The 16443-nt window shown below is 35.0% G+C and overlaps 1 protein-coding gene across 6 annotated transcripts; it reads left to right on the plus strand.

The window, feature by feature from the left end:
- Positions 1 to 220: 220 nt before the first annotated feature.
- LOC116165527 (bifunctional arginine demethylase and lysyl-hydroxylase JMJD6) lies at positions 221 to 14443 on the plus strand. 6 transcript variants are annotated; one of them, XM_031480053.1, is made up of 7 exons: positions 221 to 350; positions 3392 to 3488; positions 3549 to 3907; positions 3956 to 4152; positions 8207 to 8579; positions 8689 to 8741; positions 13115 to 14443. In XM_031480053.1, the coding sequence occupies exons 1-6, from the start codon at positions 234 to 236 to the stop codon at positions 8731 to 8733; spliced, it is 1188 nt and encodes a 395-aa protein (XP_031335913.1). In that variant the 5' UTR covers positions 221 to 233; the 3' UTR covers positions 8734 to 8741; positions 13115 to 14443. The 6 variants fall into 6 exon arrangements, with proteins under 6 accessions (XP_031335913.1, XP_031335912.1, XP_031335911.1 ...); XM_031480052.1 differs by having other exon boundaries at positions 13267 to 14442; XM_031480051.1 differs by having other exon boundaries at positions 8207 to 8741.
- The last annotated feature ends 2000 nt before the right edge of the window (positions 14444 to 16443 follow it).

A 16443-nucleotide genomic window follows, 5' to 3' on the forward strand; every position in this document is an offset into this window, starting at 1 on the left:
AATCTTATATTTCCGAAATTTATCTTGTATATAGATCTATAGCTACGGTATTATCTCGGATTAAAAAATGCATAGGTACTATTGATATCATTTACGTAAGTTTTATCAAATTTGGAATTGTATATTTAAACAACTTATAAACAAGAATGCGATAATGAAGCATGAATCAGGTATGGTTTCTTTGTACAAGAGACTACGTGACTTACAGAAGTCATTCTCTCTGTAAGCGATCAATGTTCAACACAAAATTTCGTTGGAGGCACTTCTGTTTATTTTTGATATCGATTTTAGTGTTTATAAGTGGTTTAAGAGTGATAAGTTGCTTCGTTAAGACCGAACCGGAAGAAATTGTACGTATTTTCTTATATCGCTAATTTGTTATTTATTGGCGCTATGTCGGTTAAATTTGAAAGTATGCAACATTTTTCTGACAATTTATAATGCTCAAACACAACAAAAATTTTGATCGGGTTATCCAAATATTTAGCAGTCACTTTAAAAAAATGCCCCTGTATACGTTTTGAAAACAGATGAAGTTCTGCGTGAAAGTTTTTGTCGAGTCTATTTATTCTTTTGGACGAATTATAGCTCCAATAATAACAACCACAAAGATGGTAGTGTCAAGTGATGGGTATCGATTTTTTATTAATTTTTTCTACATGAGTAGGTACATAGTGAAATGATGAAAGCAAGGAATTTGACAGTGGTCATCCATGGAATTAATGTTTCCCGCAGTGCAAAGAATTCATGCTTTAGGATTCACTTGTCTAATAAATAGAGCTATTTTGAAGTAGTTTTCGAAAAACGTCTGGGGACCTCAATTTTAGATTCAAGGGGGACATTTTTTTACCCCAACTCTGACTGACCCTCTAATCACTTATTGGTAGGTATCGAAGCTTTACGGTCACTTTAGTGGTATTATGCCATGCGAAATAAAATTTGTCTAGAAAGGGTCAATTTTTGATACCTACAGAAGTGTATGCTTCTCCTTTATTTACAGCAGGAAATTAATATGATTTATATTAATTACAGATTTTAATAAAAATGCGCGATGTGCAAACGGCCCAAATTAAAAAAAATTCAAATAGAAACATGAAATAATTTTTAATTTCTGATCGAATGGCACCAATACCTAAGACTGTAAGTGGTGTAGTTCCGGAGCTTGTGTAAAAGACATCGAGAGCGCAAAAGTGCACTTTTTATTGTTTTAAAGTGAAAGTGCAGTAAAAAAATTGCTACCAATTTGCGTACTTTGAATTTATGGTCAGTGGCGTACTTCTGTAAGGGGGGCATATTTTTTAATGGCAAGTACTATTTTTCATGACATATTCTTAAAGAGTAGGTACACTTTTTTGATATATAACAACATACACAACGTTTACGTTGAAAAAAAAGTACTATTCTTTTTGTTAGTTATGATGTCAAAGTAATTTATTGTATCAAAAATCTTTAAAAATTTATATCTACTATATGCATAAAAATTATTTACAGTGGCGTGCGTCTACAGAAGTAAGATGGTCATTTTTTTAATGGAAAGCATTATTTATCATGACGTACTATTAAAGTGTGAACCTTTTTTTTAATATGAGAAAAGAAAAAAACATGTTCAAACTAGTGAAATTATAAAACTAATTAACTATTTTCATTGCTTTGAATTTTTCTCTTAAATTTGATTATGCAATATAATGCGTTTTTTATGCTACCATATTCAAAAAAGTTTACCTACTCTTTATTAATATGTAATAAAAAGTAGTAAAAAATATGCCCTCCCTGTCCATGAAGAAGAACGCCATTGACTACAAATTTAAAGTAGTACATTTGCTGGTAGCCTTTTTTATACTTTTGTTCACCCTATAGACACTTCTACTTACCTTAGAAGATGTACACGCTGCCCAAAAGCCTTCTTTCAATCTACAGCATACAGCATCGGCTCAAGTTTCTAAAAAGTATTTTAGGTTTTCTTCAATTCCTTCACGTTACGTATTTAGAGGTGCACGCGCTCGAGTCTGCAGTTGAAGTGTCACTACTTGACTTGACTTTAAAGTAACTTGTTTGACTTGACTTGACTTAAAAGCTATTAAAGCTCAAGTCAAGTATTGGAACTTCATTATCAAGTCAATTGAAGTGTTTATATCTCGTTACTTTAAAAAATGAAGTTATTTGTCAAGCTACTTTATTTTATAAACACCATGGAACTTGAATTATAAATCAAATCTGTGCGCAAATTGAGCCAATAGCTCAAAATTTCACGATGACGTGGACGATGTTAAAGATCTGGTAGTCATATATAGATATAATATGATATATTTACAACATTCATGAAGTTGGGCTTGGGAGTCCCATTAATTGAAGTAGTAGGTAATTTTGTTGTTGTTGTTAGGGCCACTGTTGAAAGTGTCCAGATCTGTGGATTTGAAAAACGCATGTTTGGCGTGGTGGCGGAAAAACCGGGATTTTTTCTTTTTTATTTTTAGTTTTCTGGCACTAGAAAACCTCTTTAATAATTGTGTGGGGGTTGTTTGTTATCCATGGGGCGAACCATTGCTTAGTCACCCAACCTCAGTCTGTGGAGTGCCGCCTTGAACACTGCGGTTTCTGATAGGAGGATCTCGCTGTAGAAAAGAGGTGGTAGTCGCGGAGCAAAGTTATAGTTTGTAGAAACCAATTCCTATCGATGAGACTGTTCATTAAAATACCATAAAGGGTGGACCTGTGGTACACTCCCCCCCCCCCCCCAAACTCATTTTTAAAAGTACCACTACCATTGAATCTTATTCAATGCCACAGCATACATATGCGATGCAAAGTCTGAAACAAATTGGTTGTCGCATGTTTAAGGGTTATGCATGTTGTATTTTCGAAAGTAGAATTTTTGGAAATCATTGATGGGAGGTCCTTTCTGTAGACAGTAAAATTTGAAGACCTTCTGGGACATCTTCAAGAAATAGGCTACCTACCTATTGCAAAAAAAATCCAGGTACTCGAGGATAATTCCCATAAATGTAAGTCAAAATCGCAGAACTTGGTACGGAAGCGAGCAGACGTACGGACAAAACGCACCTTTTTTCACTTTTAAAAATACACTAAAAATACCTATACTTATTGAATCTCTTTTCTAAGTTTCTGTAATATTCTATTACTGTGTGTGAATTTAATTTCCAAGGATTATAAATAAACTACTTGAAGTTGCTTGCTTTCATTATAAAATGTTTCAATGTTAAAATGTCATTATTTGGTATCATCGTGTATATAAGAACTGCTAGTTCACTGCATTGTGAATAGAGTGCGTAAGTGTACAGAAGTTGGCGCTCTTAACGGTCTTTTCACTTGGCTTCCATCGTTATTGTTAAAAGTTGTGATTTTTCATAACCAACCTTTACTTTTATACTAGCGTTGTATTCTAAAGAAATTGTTTAAAATGAGTGACGCGGAGTTCTTAAGAAGGGCCAAAAAAAGGATTAAGGAGGTGAAACGCAAAGCACGACCAGGTAAAGGGCTCTGGAATTTTTTCTAACCTGCAAATGCCTCTAATTTGTTTTTACTTAAAGAACTGACTACAAAAGAAGCCTGGACAGCACAGGGGTACCTGGAATGCTTCCAAAAGTTCTGGGAATTCACAGATAATTGCGACAGAATCGACTGCACTGAAGCTTCCTACGCCGAATTTGTCGACAAGTACGAACGACCGTATAAGCCCGTTGTCTTAACGAATGCCCAGTTGAAATGGAATGCGAATCAAAAGTGGACACTGCCAAAATTAGCCAAGAAGTACAGGAACCAAAAGTTTAAATGTGGCGAAGATAACGAGGGATACAGTGTAAAAATGAAAATGAAGTATTATATACATTACATGCAAGTAACTAGAGATGATAGTCCGTTATATATTTTTGATAGTAACTATGGAGAGGTAGGTCCAGTTTGCAATATCTCAAATAATATGTAGCGCTCTTTTTAGCACAAGCGCCGGAAAAAGCTCCTAGAAGATTACGAAGTGCCATTATATTTCCGCGATGACTTATTTAGGTACGCGGGTGAACGTCGTCGACCTCCATATCGTTGGTTTGTGATGGGACCGGCACGTTCCGGTACTGGAATACATATTGACCCGTTAGGAACAAGTGCCTGGAATGCCCTCGTTTCTGGACATAAACGGTAATCATCAGAACATTATATACACTTTACAGTAAGGCCATCATGTATCTATTTTGGTTTGCTGAGTGGGTTGAGTGCTGCGTAGCAGTGGCAGTTTACTGTTTTATAACATTAACCTTTTAAAAGGTGGGGAGTGTCGATTCTTTGGGGTTGTTTTTCAAGTCTTTAAAATCTGTGCAAACTAACAGATATTCTGCTACCAACATCTTGATGAAAGGAGTTTCAACGAACCAAGGACCACTGGTCATCTTTTGAAGCTTTTGAGAATTATAAAATGTGTGACATTTTTTTTTTTAATATTTAGGGTGTAACATTTGTATGTAAAAAACTGATTGGTGGAATGGACTCTAACCTATGGCCCGCGGGTCAAAATCGGTCCGCCAGTATCACCAATCCAACCCACTGTACTTGAAAGTTGTACAGTACAGTCTTGATAATCCGGCAGTTTCCAGCATCTCCGAATGGCGTCCTAAGCTATGATGTCTTGGTGCTAAAATAACTACAAGAAGTCAATTTTGATAAAATGTATACAGCAAAGAAACAAAAAACAATTGATAGTTACTTTTCCTAGTATTTAAAATTACATATTTGTGTATAATTTGTATTTGTTTGTATATTATGTAATCATTTCCATTATTACATTCATAGTAAAATTGGTCTTTTCTTCTATTACTCTCGATAACCCGGCGTTTGCGTGGTCTTATATATGTCGGATTATCAAGATTGCGCTGTTGTTTTATCAATTGGCCCCCTCACTTATTTAGGTGGTTTGAAAGAATACAAAAAATTATGAGAGTGTTTTTTATTTACTATCTAACTCAAATCATTGTGTATATTTTTCACAAAATATTTGTGTTTAAGTATATCACTGCACGAAGCCGGTTAACGAAATATCGTAATATTGTTATATTATGGAAATATAGATTTACAGTGTGTCTTCCAATCGTTTGGTAGTCTCTTGTAAAAGACAAAAAATTTTCAAATTGAATTTTGAGCTTCTGGGGACCAGGCCTGCTTGGTTAGAAAATTTTAGTTTCAAACAATCAACATTGCCTTTCAAATTTTCAATAAACGTTTTTTTTTCATACCTCTTTGGGGAAGAAAATTCGTTCAGAATGAAATTTTTTGATGGTTTTATTTTGCTTAAAAACCGTTCAAAATATAATGTGTAGTAAATTTTAAGCTAATAGAAACACTGCGGTATGTTATTTTGAACAGTTTTTTAAGTAATATTTTTTGAAGTTCCTCCAAAAATCTATTTAAAAAAAAACTTTAAAAAAGTCAAAGTAGGCTTAGCACGCTTACTCAGCTTTTCAGTCTGAACAACTTTTTTTAATAACATTTATGCGTATCTTGTTCACAAAAAAAATTTTTTTCGAAATTTCAAAGACGCCCTTGATTTTTCAACCAAGCAGGGTTGGCGATCACTCCAGAAGCTCGAAATTCAATTTGAAATTCTTTTTCTTTTATAAGAGACGACCATACACTTGAGGGACACACTGTAGATCAACAGAGGGTTGTGTTTAGATAAGTTAAGGTACGATTTACTTTTGTTGTACCGTTAGCTGCACTATTTCGAATACCGAATGCACCCAACCACATTGAATTAATTGTACACACTTGGAGAAAATCCAAGAGATTACTTTTATTACACATCGGTTACTTGTGACTTTAACAATACAAGTAATCCAAAATGAGGTTTATAGACGGGAACCAGGGTGTTTTTTGCAGAATTTTCAAAATTAGTCGAGAGTCTTTATTTTAACAGATATAACAAAAATGTATTAAAAAGGTTTTTTAGAATTAAAGTTATGGTAGGCTTTCAATTTTCTAAAATCTGCTAAAATAAAGACAGTGTACTAATTTTAGAGTTAGGCAAAAAAACACCCTGTATATTAAATGATTTGCCTCTATCTTAGACTTAGTTTGAGACTAAGCAGGAGCGATCCTCAGAACATGAAGATCCAAGTCTAAACAAATTTGTGATATACACCTTATATGCACTCAATCTGTGGACACACTGTAGATACAAAGAAATACGAAAAGTTAAAACTACATACTAGATATATACCTTTTTAATTAGTTTAAAAGAAGATATTAAATATTTCTTTTGTATAATTTGTAGACTCTTTCGATATCAAGTTTATCCTATCTCTTTAAAGTAAGAGATCCATATAACTCTACGGACCCATAAAACACAAAGGTTTTCTTGCCACCGTTGTGCCCACAAATATCCAGCTAGATCATTTTAAAAAAATTTCACTGTGACAGTTTCTTGAATCTGTATTATTCGACCCAAGTACCGCCATATTCATTATAGTATATTTTCCATTTTCAAGTTTTGTGTTAGACTCAGTCTCAGGAATCATCTTTTAATTGTAAGTTATTTGGAAAAAAATTATTGTAATAATAATATAATATGCTCATAATAAACTAAACAGGGTGCAAATTTTGTGTTGAATATTGAATATATCTTCAAAACAAAGTTTTTTTTTTAAGAAGCCTTTTATGATATCCAAAAATATAAAAAGTTTGCTACCAATCAGAGCGGGGTACTGCTCGCGAGCGTTTCGTTTGAAAAAGCGCTTGCATCGCTCGCGATTGCTCGCACTTTTCGGAGCGGCCGCTTAGTGCTTGATACTCGAGCGTTTACTTAAAGTGCTCGGCGCGCGAGCGCTTTTTTCTGCCCGCGCGAGGATGTTACGCTCAGAGCTTGCGAGCACTTTTTCCGCTCCCGAGCGCTTTTCCGCACCTGTCCGTTTTTTTCGCTCGTGAGCGCTTTTAACCGCCCTTTGGCCTGCGTTCTTTCCGCTCACGAGCACTTTTCCCGAACGCTCACGATAAACCGCTCGACTACTTTTAGTAGTGAGCTCGTAAGCGGCTTCACTTTGCAAAACAACTCGATACTCGTGAGCATTTTTGAGAAAATGACAGCGCTCGTCGTTCGAGCGGTTTTTTAGAACGCTCCACCCAGCTCTGCTACCAATTGACATACTTTAAGTTTGTAGTCATTGGCGACTTTTGCATGTTCAGGGAGGGGTTTTTTTTTAATGGAAACCACTGGTTTTCATTATGTATTTTTCAAGTACAGGTTTTTCAATATAGCGGCCTAAAAATCTTATTATATTACATAATTCAATTTTAGAGAACAACTCAAATAATTGAAAATTGTTGTGTAAATTAATTTAATAATAATAATAATTGAATCAAATTGTATCAAAAATCATTAGAAACATCTAAGTAAATCTACACGCTTAAAAATTATTTATAAGGGCGTGCGTGTACCGAGGCGTCTACAGAACTACGACGGTTCCTTTTTTGTAATGGAAAGCACTATTATTAAAGAATGAAATCGATCCAATGTTCACTTTAAAATTATTGAGGGAGTGGCAACCTTGCTTAGGGGGTTGACGCCAGGAGTTTTAAGTAAAATATGTCCCCTTTCCAACCAAAATCGACCTGTTCTTGCATTTTTCCCAAAAACTATTTCCATACGAGTTATTTCATCTTCATTTTTTGAATGCATATCAACTGCGCCGTCTGTTGTCAGTTGTCAGTAAGTGGTGTGATCAGGTATGAAACTGATATAAGAATTATTTAGAGCAGTACATTACCCAACACGCCCCCCGTATTTTACTCGACATACTAAACGTCAGTAGAGTAACTATAAATGGATAAACAATGTTTCAATCTAATAAAAAAAACCAATTCTGGTGTTCCTCTGGGATTGGTGTTGGGTCTCATATTATTTCTCTTTTATTTAAAGATATTTCTTCTCACTTTGGTGTCAGTAACCTATACAACGAGACCCTTGCCCAACTGGGGAAGGAAGACTAATTTTGTTAGATTTCGTAACTACCATAAATCAATAAATAGATTATTTATTTGTATGCTATTACTTGAATTTTGCGGTGATAAAAAATGGCCTTACTGTAAGTGTATACAGGATGATACAAATTTGATGCATTAGCATCTATAAGAGATATGCATTATTGAGCATCGAACTTGTAACACCCTCTATCCAATGATTGCGCTTCTAATTTTTCTGTTACAGATGGTGTCTATTTCCTACAAATACTCCTAAAGAATTATTGAAAGTTAGTAATGATATGGGCGGAAAGCAACGAGACGAAGCAATTACGTGGTTTAAAGTAATTTATCCGCATACCAAAGATCCTAGTTGGCCGAGCGATTGTAAACCGATCGAGATATTGCAGAAACCGGGAGAGACTGTCTTTGTACCTGGTGGCTGGTGGCACGTTGTCCTCAATTTAGATACAACAATCGCAGTCACGCAAAATTTCTGTAGTCGCATCAATTTCCCGATAGTATGGCATAAAACGGCGCGCGGTCGACCTAAACTCTCGAAAAGATGGTTGCATGTTATACGAAAGAGGGACCGCACGTTAGCGCACATCGCCGATAAGGTGAATTTGGAGCAACCCTCCTCTCTGGCGTCGGATAGCTCGAGCGATTCCTCCTCAAGTTCTAGTTCGGAGGTTTCCGAAAGTGAGAGTGATAACGAATCTTTTTCAGATGTCCGGAGGAGACGACGATTCGAGTTTCACGAGTTTAGACTGAAACGACATGTAAGAGCCCACCTTTTCGTTTTAGTAGAAATATTTGATTTTGTTTGCATTCGCGTATTGTCTGTGGGTTATGTTTTTGTGTATTGTTCTGCTGGTCTGCGATGTATTTGAATGGCCTGAATGATGGTGTATAGACGCCACCGATGAAGGCAACTGTGATAAAACCTAAAAGTTCTATTATAAGTGTTTTTTTTGGATTGGGATAGAGCAGCCTCATATGAAACCACATTTGAAAATAAAAGCAAATCAATAATGAAGTCTGCCAGAACAAAAAAACAACATTGATTTGATCATTAATAAATCAAGTTGGGTAATGCCTATTTAAATTCCAAAATTGAGTCATACCATTCATCAAGGAATATAATAATTTCTGTCATTGACAAATGGAAATAATTGTTGTCTAATTATTAATAAACAAATTGAAAGCTAGAAAAAAAATGTTTGAAAGAAATTCCAAAATTTTGCATTTAATTCTGTGGGGGGCATTTTATTGTTTTCAATTTAAATCAGTTTTGAAATTAGATTTCGAATTGGCAAGTAAGTCTACCAGATGGAGAAATATTCAATAATTTAATTTTAAAATTGAACTTTCGGGAACTTTCAATCCAAATTTTGAATTCATATTTGAGTTGAATATTTATAATAAACTTGAATCCCCAATTTTAAAAAGTATTTCAATGAAGTTCCAAAAATGGATAATGAGTATGGAGACGATTTATCTTTTCTGCTCATAATTAACCCACTACAAACGGAGTTTGTTCTTTGCACTAGAAAAAGGAGGAATTGATACAGTCTTATCCATTGATAATTTGGACTAGAATTCATGATAAGCATGATTTTTTAGTAATTTCAGAGAGACTATGCCCCTTGAGAACATGAAGGTATAGAAAGAAAGTATTATAAACGGGTACCACTACAACACTGGTTTGCAAAAAAAATAATGATTAATTGTTTAATTATTTTTATTTTGCTTCCAACATTTGCTTTTTATGTTTGGCTGTTTATTTGCTGAGTTTACTGTTAATATGCAGCATATACCATATTGGTATGCAAAAAACTTCGCGTGGTAGACAGGACCAAACATTTTTTGACATGAATAGAGGATTCAACATTTTTTGTTTGAGAATTACGTCCCCTCCAAATTTTTTTCTCTGCAACCATCCTATTAAACTGGGGCACCACGTACTCAGGGTAGGTATGCCAACCAAGATATTAGCTACTTGTGATTTATCAACAAAATTGTTTAAAAATTTAACAATGATCTCAAAGAAATGTTATGCATGTCTTATTTACTGTGTATAATTCAGCAAAAATGGTGGTTGAAAAGATTGTGGACATTCCTTTGTTATTGCTTTTGCAACTTTTTGGAGTTGTTTGTTGTTTAAACATGCATTTGAATCACTTATATCATTTTTAATATTTTCCAAAGACTGATAACATTTTAGTATAGCAGTTATAGTGTAGCAGCTGATAGCATAGTCCAGGGCCGGACTCGTAGCCGATCTTCCCCTTTTCCACGCTCGCGTAACGTTTCTGATAATGGAAATGAGTTCTATTGAGGCTTTCTGACACAGGTAGTGTTCCTAATGAGCCAAATGACACCTTAATTATACATAATGGTGGAACGTTACCTGAAGAAGTCATAAAAATCCTCTGCGACGATCTAGAGAAGAGCAAAGAAAATAACGACTCTTTAGCTTCTCAGCGATAGTAAGACATGGCCTACAAGAGGACAAAGCAATGGGCATTTCGTTCAAATATCTTATCCCGGAATATCTAACCTATGGAGTTAGGAACCAATTACCGCCCTGCTTTCTAACTCTTTCTTATCAAAAGAGGGAATGGGGGGGGGGGTGGAACTGGTTTAATCCTTCATGGTACTCTAATGAAAGGTCTCAACAAAAGAAGGAATTAATTTCTACCAACCATAATCCTCCTCCTCAACCCCTTATCGTTATCTGGTATGTTCCCTTATATCTCCAGAATGTATTGACGGAAGAGGGTACTCACAAAGGACGATTGGGACGTCTTGAAGCAATATATCCATTGGTGATGTCAAAACTTAAAGAGCAAATATCTCCAAAACGGTTTGTCAGAGGAAAGTACTCTCAAAGGCAAAATGCATCGACTGGACGAGACATATCTATTGGTGAAGTTAAACAGTAGAACACACCACTAAAACTTGGGTGGGATTCTGTGAGGGACACAATTTTTTTCCATACAAAGGCGAAGTAGTAAAAATCATATCCTTACAAAACCTGTTGGAAACCACAGGAAATAGATATGGATCCTTCAACTCCCACACTACAGATCTCAAGAATTAGCCCACGAAGACCTAGATATTACGTTACATGGGACCTGTGCTAAAGTTTTTGGGAAGTACCCGTCATGACAACCTAAAACAACTCTCAAAAACTTCTTACTTTGCTAGCTTTGGCAACAGGCTAAAGAATCCAAACCATCTCGTCGATATAGTGCAGCAATATCAAGTTCTTAGACTCGATGTATCCAGTTTAATTAATTATTACTTAACCCTGACCGGCAGCAACTTGTTTTTGACTTACAAAAAACCACATGAGCATAGGAACAAACAGTCGCTAAGTCGTTGGGTGAAAGCAACACGTAGGGAAGCGAGAGTAGGCATGACTCTGTTTTGTGGCAACTTGAGTAGACATGCCTCCACTCTGCAGCCCTAAGGAGTTTGCTAGTTTTTACAACAAACCCCTGGCAGCCTCAGATGGTCTTAAGAATGCCCAGCTTTCTGTATACTAAACACCGGCATTAGAGCTCAGTGGTATAGAGCGTTGGGGTATAAATCCGGAGGTCGGGTGTTCGAACCTGGTTTGAGGTGAATTTTTCATTTGTGGCAGAGATGGGAATTTCTTTAGATCAGTTTCAAGCATTCTGCCGGCTACTCCGAATTAGGTTTTCCTGCAGTTTTCCTAATTCGTAAGGTAAATACCGGAGTAGTATAGAACAACTTAAGACCTTCTGCAGGGGCACCTCTAAAAAGCATTATGCGGGTCACTCTGTAATTGGGCACATGCCTGTTGAGGGCCTAGAACAAGAGGGACAATAAATAAATAAATAAAACATATATCAGCATTAAGACTGGTTTTAAGTTTGGCACTAGCAGTACTTTAGTTGGATATGTTTTTGGAGGGATGCACATAAGAATTCATTTTTACATTTTATAATTTTTGCATACTACGCTGTTGGGTATCATCCATTATAGCTGTTTTACAACGTCTATTTTTTAACCAAAATTGCACTGCCTCCTCTCCTTACCGCCCCGCATAGAGTCGAAAAACCAACTGCTAGTGGGTTTGAGGCATAGCGGGTGGGAGCAAGTTTTATCTTTCAACCTTGTGCATTGTAGTAGGAAAAGCACGTACTGCAGAGTGTTACAAAACGATATATTCAGACTGGGCCCCTCATATAATTCCGATCGAACTTCCATTTGCAAATCTTGGACATGGCTTCTGCTGCGAATATATCACCAGGCCTTTCCATTCATACATCTCGGTGGTTAATTAAATAAGAAACACATTTTGGCGCTTTTTGAAATGTTTGGGTTCTTTGCCACCGAAGCTTTTTTTTTACGTACCCATATGTTACATCCTGTGTGGTTCTTTTAATATAAATGTGTAGTTTTGTTAATAAATACCATTACAACTTTCCTTTTTTTTTTTGAAGAAATGAGGCTTCATGGTGACATTTGAATTTACTACTTGCACAATTTCAAACGTTATTAATTTATAAAAGAAAGTTGTAAAAGTGGATTCACTCCATAGCTGGACCCTTATTTCTTCAAAAGCTCTTCCATTATAATTACTTCCTGACTCCTAATTTTGCTTATTTTAGCTTTAATTGATTGTTGTATGTGGGAACTTTTAAATTTCATTTTATCCATGCCATGAGCTAGAAATGTTTTTCAAACAACTTACAAGTGATATAAATGAGCGAAATCTTTTATCTATTGTATTTGGCTGTTCGGATAGCCTTTATCTATCAGCTGCGAGTTCTTGGTGGTATCGATAACATTTCACATGTTCCTTGTGTATTAACAGACAACATTTTGAAGAAGGGGTTGCCCGACAATTATAATTGTTGGGTTCTATGTTGCAATGTAGTTGTGCTTTTTTTTTGAAAAGAATTATTTCGATACCTACCTACACTTTTTTTATATTTTTACAAAGGAGACCATGTAACCAATTGAAGTGCACTAACCACTTTCAATTTATTTCAGTTTTGTATTTTTTCCTCTAGTAGAAGCCTTATCTGCCTTGGGTGTAAAATGCTATAGCGTAGCGATGACAACAACACGATTTATATTGTTTTCTAATTTTGCTTGTTTGATTTTTTTGTTGTAGTTTAAGAGAAGACCTCACCTTAAAAAAAACCTGTAAATATGAAGATCATTCTTTTTGTTAAAGCTTGTCACGCTTATCTTACCACCAAGAGACTTGCCCTTGTACCTATATGAGACGGAAACATAAATGTAAATGTGACATTTTGTTTTTAGAGCAACGATTATCCTTTACCGTCTTGCTCATCTTGTTCTCTACAGGATAATTCAAAGTCTTCTGTATTAAAATAGTCTGAGTAGAGTAGAATAATTTAATTTTGGCTATGTATCAAAACGCTTAGAAAACCTAAATTTGTGATTATTTATATTATTTATTTGTTGTAATAGTTACCATTTTCTAAGTCTATTATTTAGAGAGGTTTAAATAAAATTTATTCCTTTCTTTTTTTGAAAATGTTTAGTTAGTGCCGCGGTACCTATACTTTTGTAATTTTCGATCATTCCTAACTTCTAACTTAACGAAGGTACTGTCTTCGGCAGTTTAATTTTGATTCCTTCATTAACCACATTTTACATAGTTCGCAATATTATTTATAAGGTTGCTGTATATAGAGAGTTATTATTTTATCAGTTAAATAATTAAATTGTAGGATTAAGTTGTCTTGATTGGTTGGTAATATCAATGACGGTACCATTTATCAGTTTATCAATGTGCAAAATTTAAAAATCCCATTTAAACTTGTTATTGATATTATTAATTAAGTTATTTATTTTAATGGGTAAAGGTGCGATTTGTTTGTTGTTCGCAAAGAATTACTTTTGTTGTTGCTATTGACTGTTAGTTTCTCTAATGACAGTGGCAGGTTGTAGAAATTACGAGGCGGTATAGTTTCCAAATGCTGCTGTTTATATTTTGTGCCAATTGTTGTGATCGCAATGACAACATACAGCCAAAAGATATGGACAGAACGGTATTGCTATAAATGCATAAATTTTAACAGACTGCTCATTATACGATACTTAACTATGTAGGTGTAGTCCTTATTTGATTAACGTTATTCGACCATTTTCTTTAAAATGTGATCTGAAAATAGTGCCTCATTCAGTGTTTAGTATTTGTTAAATTTCCTATCAAATTTAAATAATATGCCAACAAGATTGTATTATTACACGTAAATCCTGATGCCAAACAATTACGATAAACAATTTGTAATTGTTCGGTATCAATTATATTTTAATATTGTACAACTCGTTCATTCAACATCTGAAAGTTGTCACTTTAAAGACATGACAAAGTATTTATTAGGCAGTTAAGGTTTATAAACATAATCAGAATATTCTATTGTAACACAACCAAATATTTTGTGTGCCTTTGTTCTTTGTATTTTTAAATAAAAATTTGAGTAAAATTTGTGTGTGTTTATTTCAAAGACCATATTACACTAGCTAGATAGCCATCATACATGCAAGAGTTATTCACAATTGAATGGTTCTATAAAAATATGGAGCAATAATCTTTGACGAATTTACAGAGCTGATTTACATTTTTTTTTCAATTTAAATTAATGAACTACACCTTTACTTTTTTCCCCAACTGCAAAATGTATAGACATACTGGCCATGTGTTAATCACAATATTTTTTGGTGGCAAGTAGGTATTATTGATCTGAACTTTTGCCAAAAAATGTCACAAAATCGGCGCAAGTTACGAAATCAACTGGTTGGATGGTTGCAGATCAATTTCGCATATCATGATAGATAGATACTTTTATTCTTTACCAGAGAGGTGTTGAATAATTCAAAAAATTTACAAACATTATAAACAAGCGTAAACAAACAACAAGAAAATATAAATATACATGTAAAGTTAAAAATTAATAAATACTAAACCATGTAAACTCCTGGAAAATATCAAAGAATTCCTTTAAAGAATAAAAAACAAAGGAATTAAGTCGGATTCTTAGCGTTTTTTTAAACAAATCAAGTGAAGGAATTGACCTTATACCCTGAGGAATGCAATTGTATATCTTCACAGCTATTACTATATGTGAATTATTAATAATGGAAGATTTAGCTATTGGTATTCTAATGAGTTGGTGCCAAAGGTGAACCCAAAGTTTTGGAAAGATCATGTAAGGTGTCATGTCAATTCAAAATTGTTTACAAAAGTCGCTCGAATTGTTCCCAAAATTGTATCCCAAATTTTGAACTGAAAATAGATACGAAAATTGGAATGTCGTTTCTTCCAATGAAGACAAAACTTTTTACAAAAAACGCCACCAAAGGTAGTAAAACCCCACAATCTTCCCAAAACATTGAAGAATCTTTAGTATAAAAGGGAACTCCAAAGGTATATAGAAAAAAATTGTCCCTGCATTCTGCATTGCAATTTAAAAAAAAAACGCTGAATTGGGGGCTATCATTGACAAAAGTAATGATCGCCGAGTAGGTAAACTATAGAATAGTCAACTAGCATGCCTTAATGCTTATTGAGCTTCGTTGGTTTATGCAAGGAGGGGATACCTTAATTTGTGCACTGGTGATCTTCTAGCTGGTGGAGCGTGGTGCAACGTCATTCTGGCAGTGCGAACTGGTTCTGCAGGCAGAGAGCTGGTTGTTTCTTGAAGCAGGAATTGCTTTGCAGAGTTCGGAGCTCTGATTTTAAACGTTTGCGGCCAGAGACGCTACGCTCTCATCGGCAGGGGCGGACTGGCACGGGGAGGCGGGTGGCGATTGCCACCTGGCCTGTAGATCATAATGGCCCGTTGGAAATTTATAAGTATGTGCTGTATTTAGTTTCTTGCACTATTAATAAATTATTAACACGTTTCTCTAATTGGGGTTGATGTTAGGTTGTTAAAAAATTCTGTTTTAATTGAAATGTTTTACAATGAATTTATCATTTTTTGTCGTAGCATGAAAGTGCTGAAATACAATGATAGGCGACGCACCTCGTGTGGATTGTATATTTTGTTACTTTTGATTATCAGCTGCAATTAAAAAAAAACTGTATGGTAATTGATTTTCGAGAAAGGAGTACTTACTTTAAAATGTTTTTGTGGTGCACCTCAGAGCTACCCCACCCCCCCGGCACCTTCATTACTACACTAATACTTTAATGGCTTAATGGTCCGTAAGTACCCAGTCCGCCCCTGTGTATAACCTTCCTTTTTTACCAAAATTCGACTACACCAAAATTTCTCGGGAAAACACTTTTTCTTATTAATTTTGGTGCGTAGAATCCCAAACGATTCGTACTTTTTCGATCAGACTTCTCAATCAAAAGTTATAGACTAGAAACCAATTTCGAAAAAAAATTCAAAGGGCTGTAACTTTTGATCTAGTAGCCCAATCTTGGAACTGTTTGAAATTATGGATTCTACAGGCCACATT

Source organism: Photinus pyralis, unplaced genomic scaffold (assembly GCF_008802855.1).
Source record: "Photinus pyralis isolate 1611_PpyrPB1 unplaced genomic scaffold, Ppyr1.3 Ppyr1.4_LG3a, whole genome shotgun sequence".
In the NCBI taxonomy this organism is placed as follows: Eukaryota; Metazoa; Arthropoda; class Insecta; order Coleoptera; family Lampyridae; genus Photinus; species Photinus pyralis.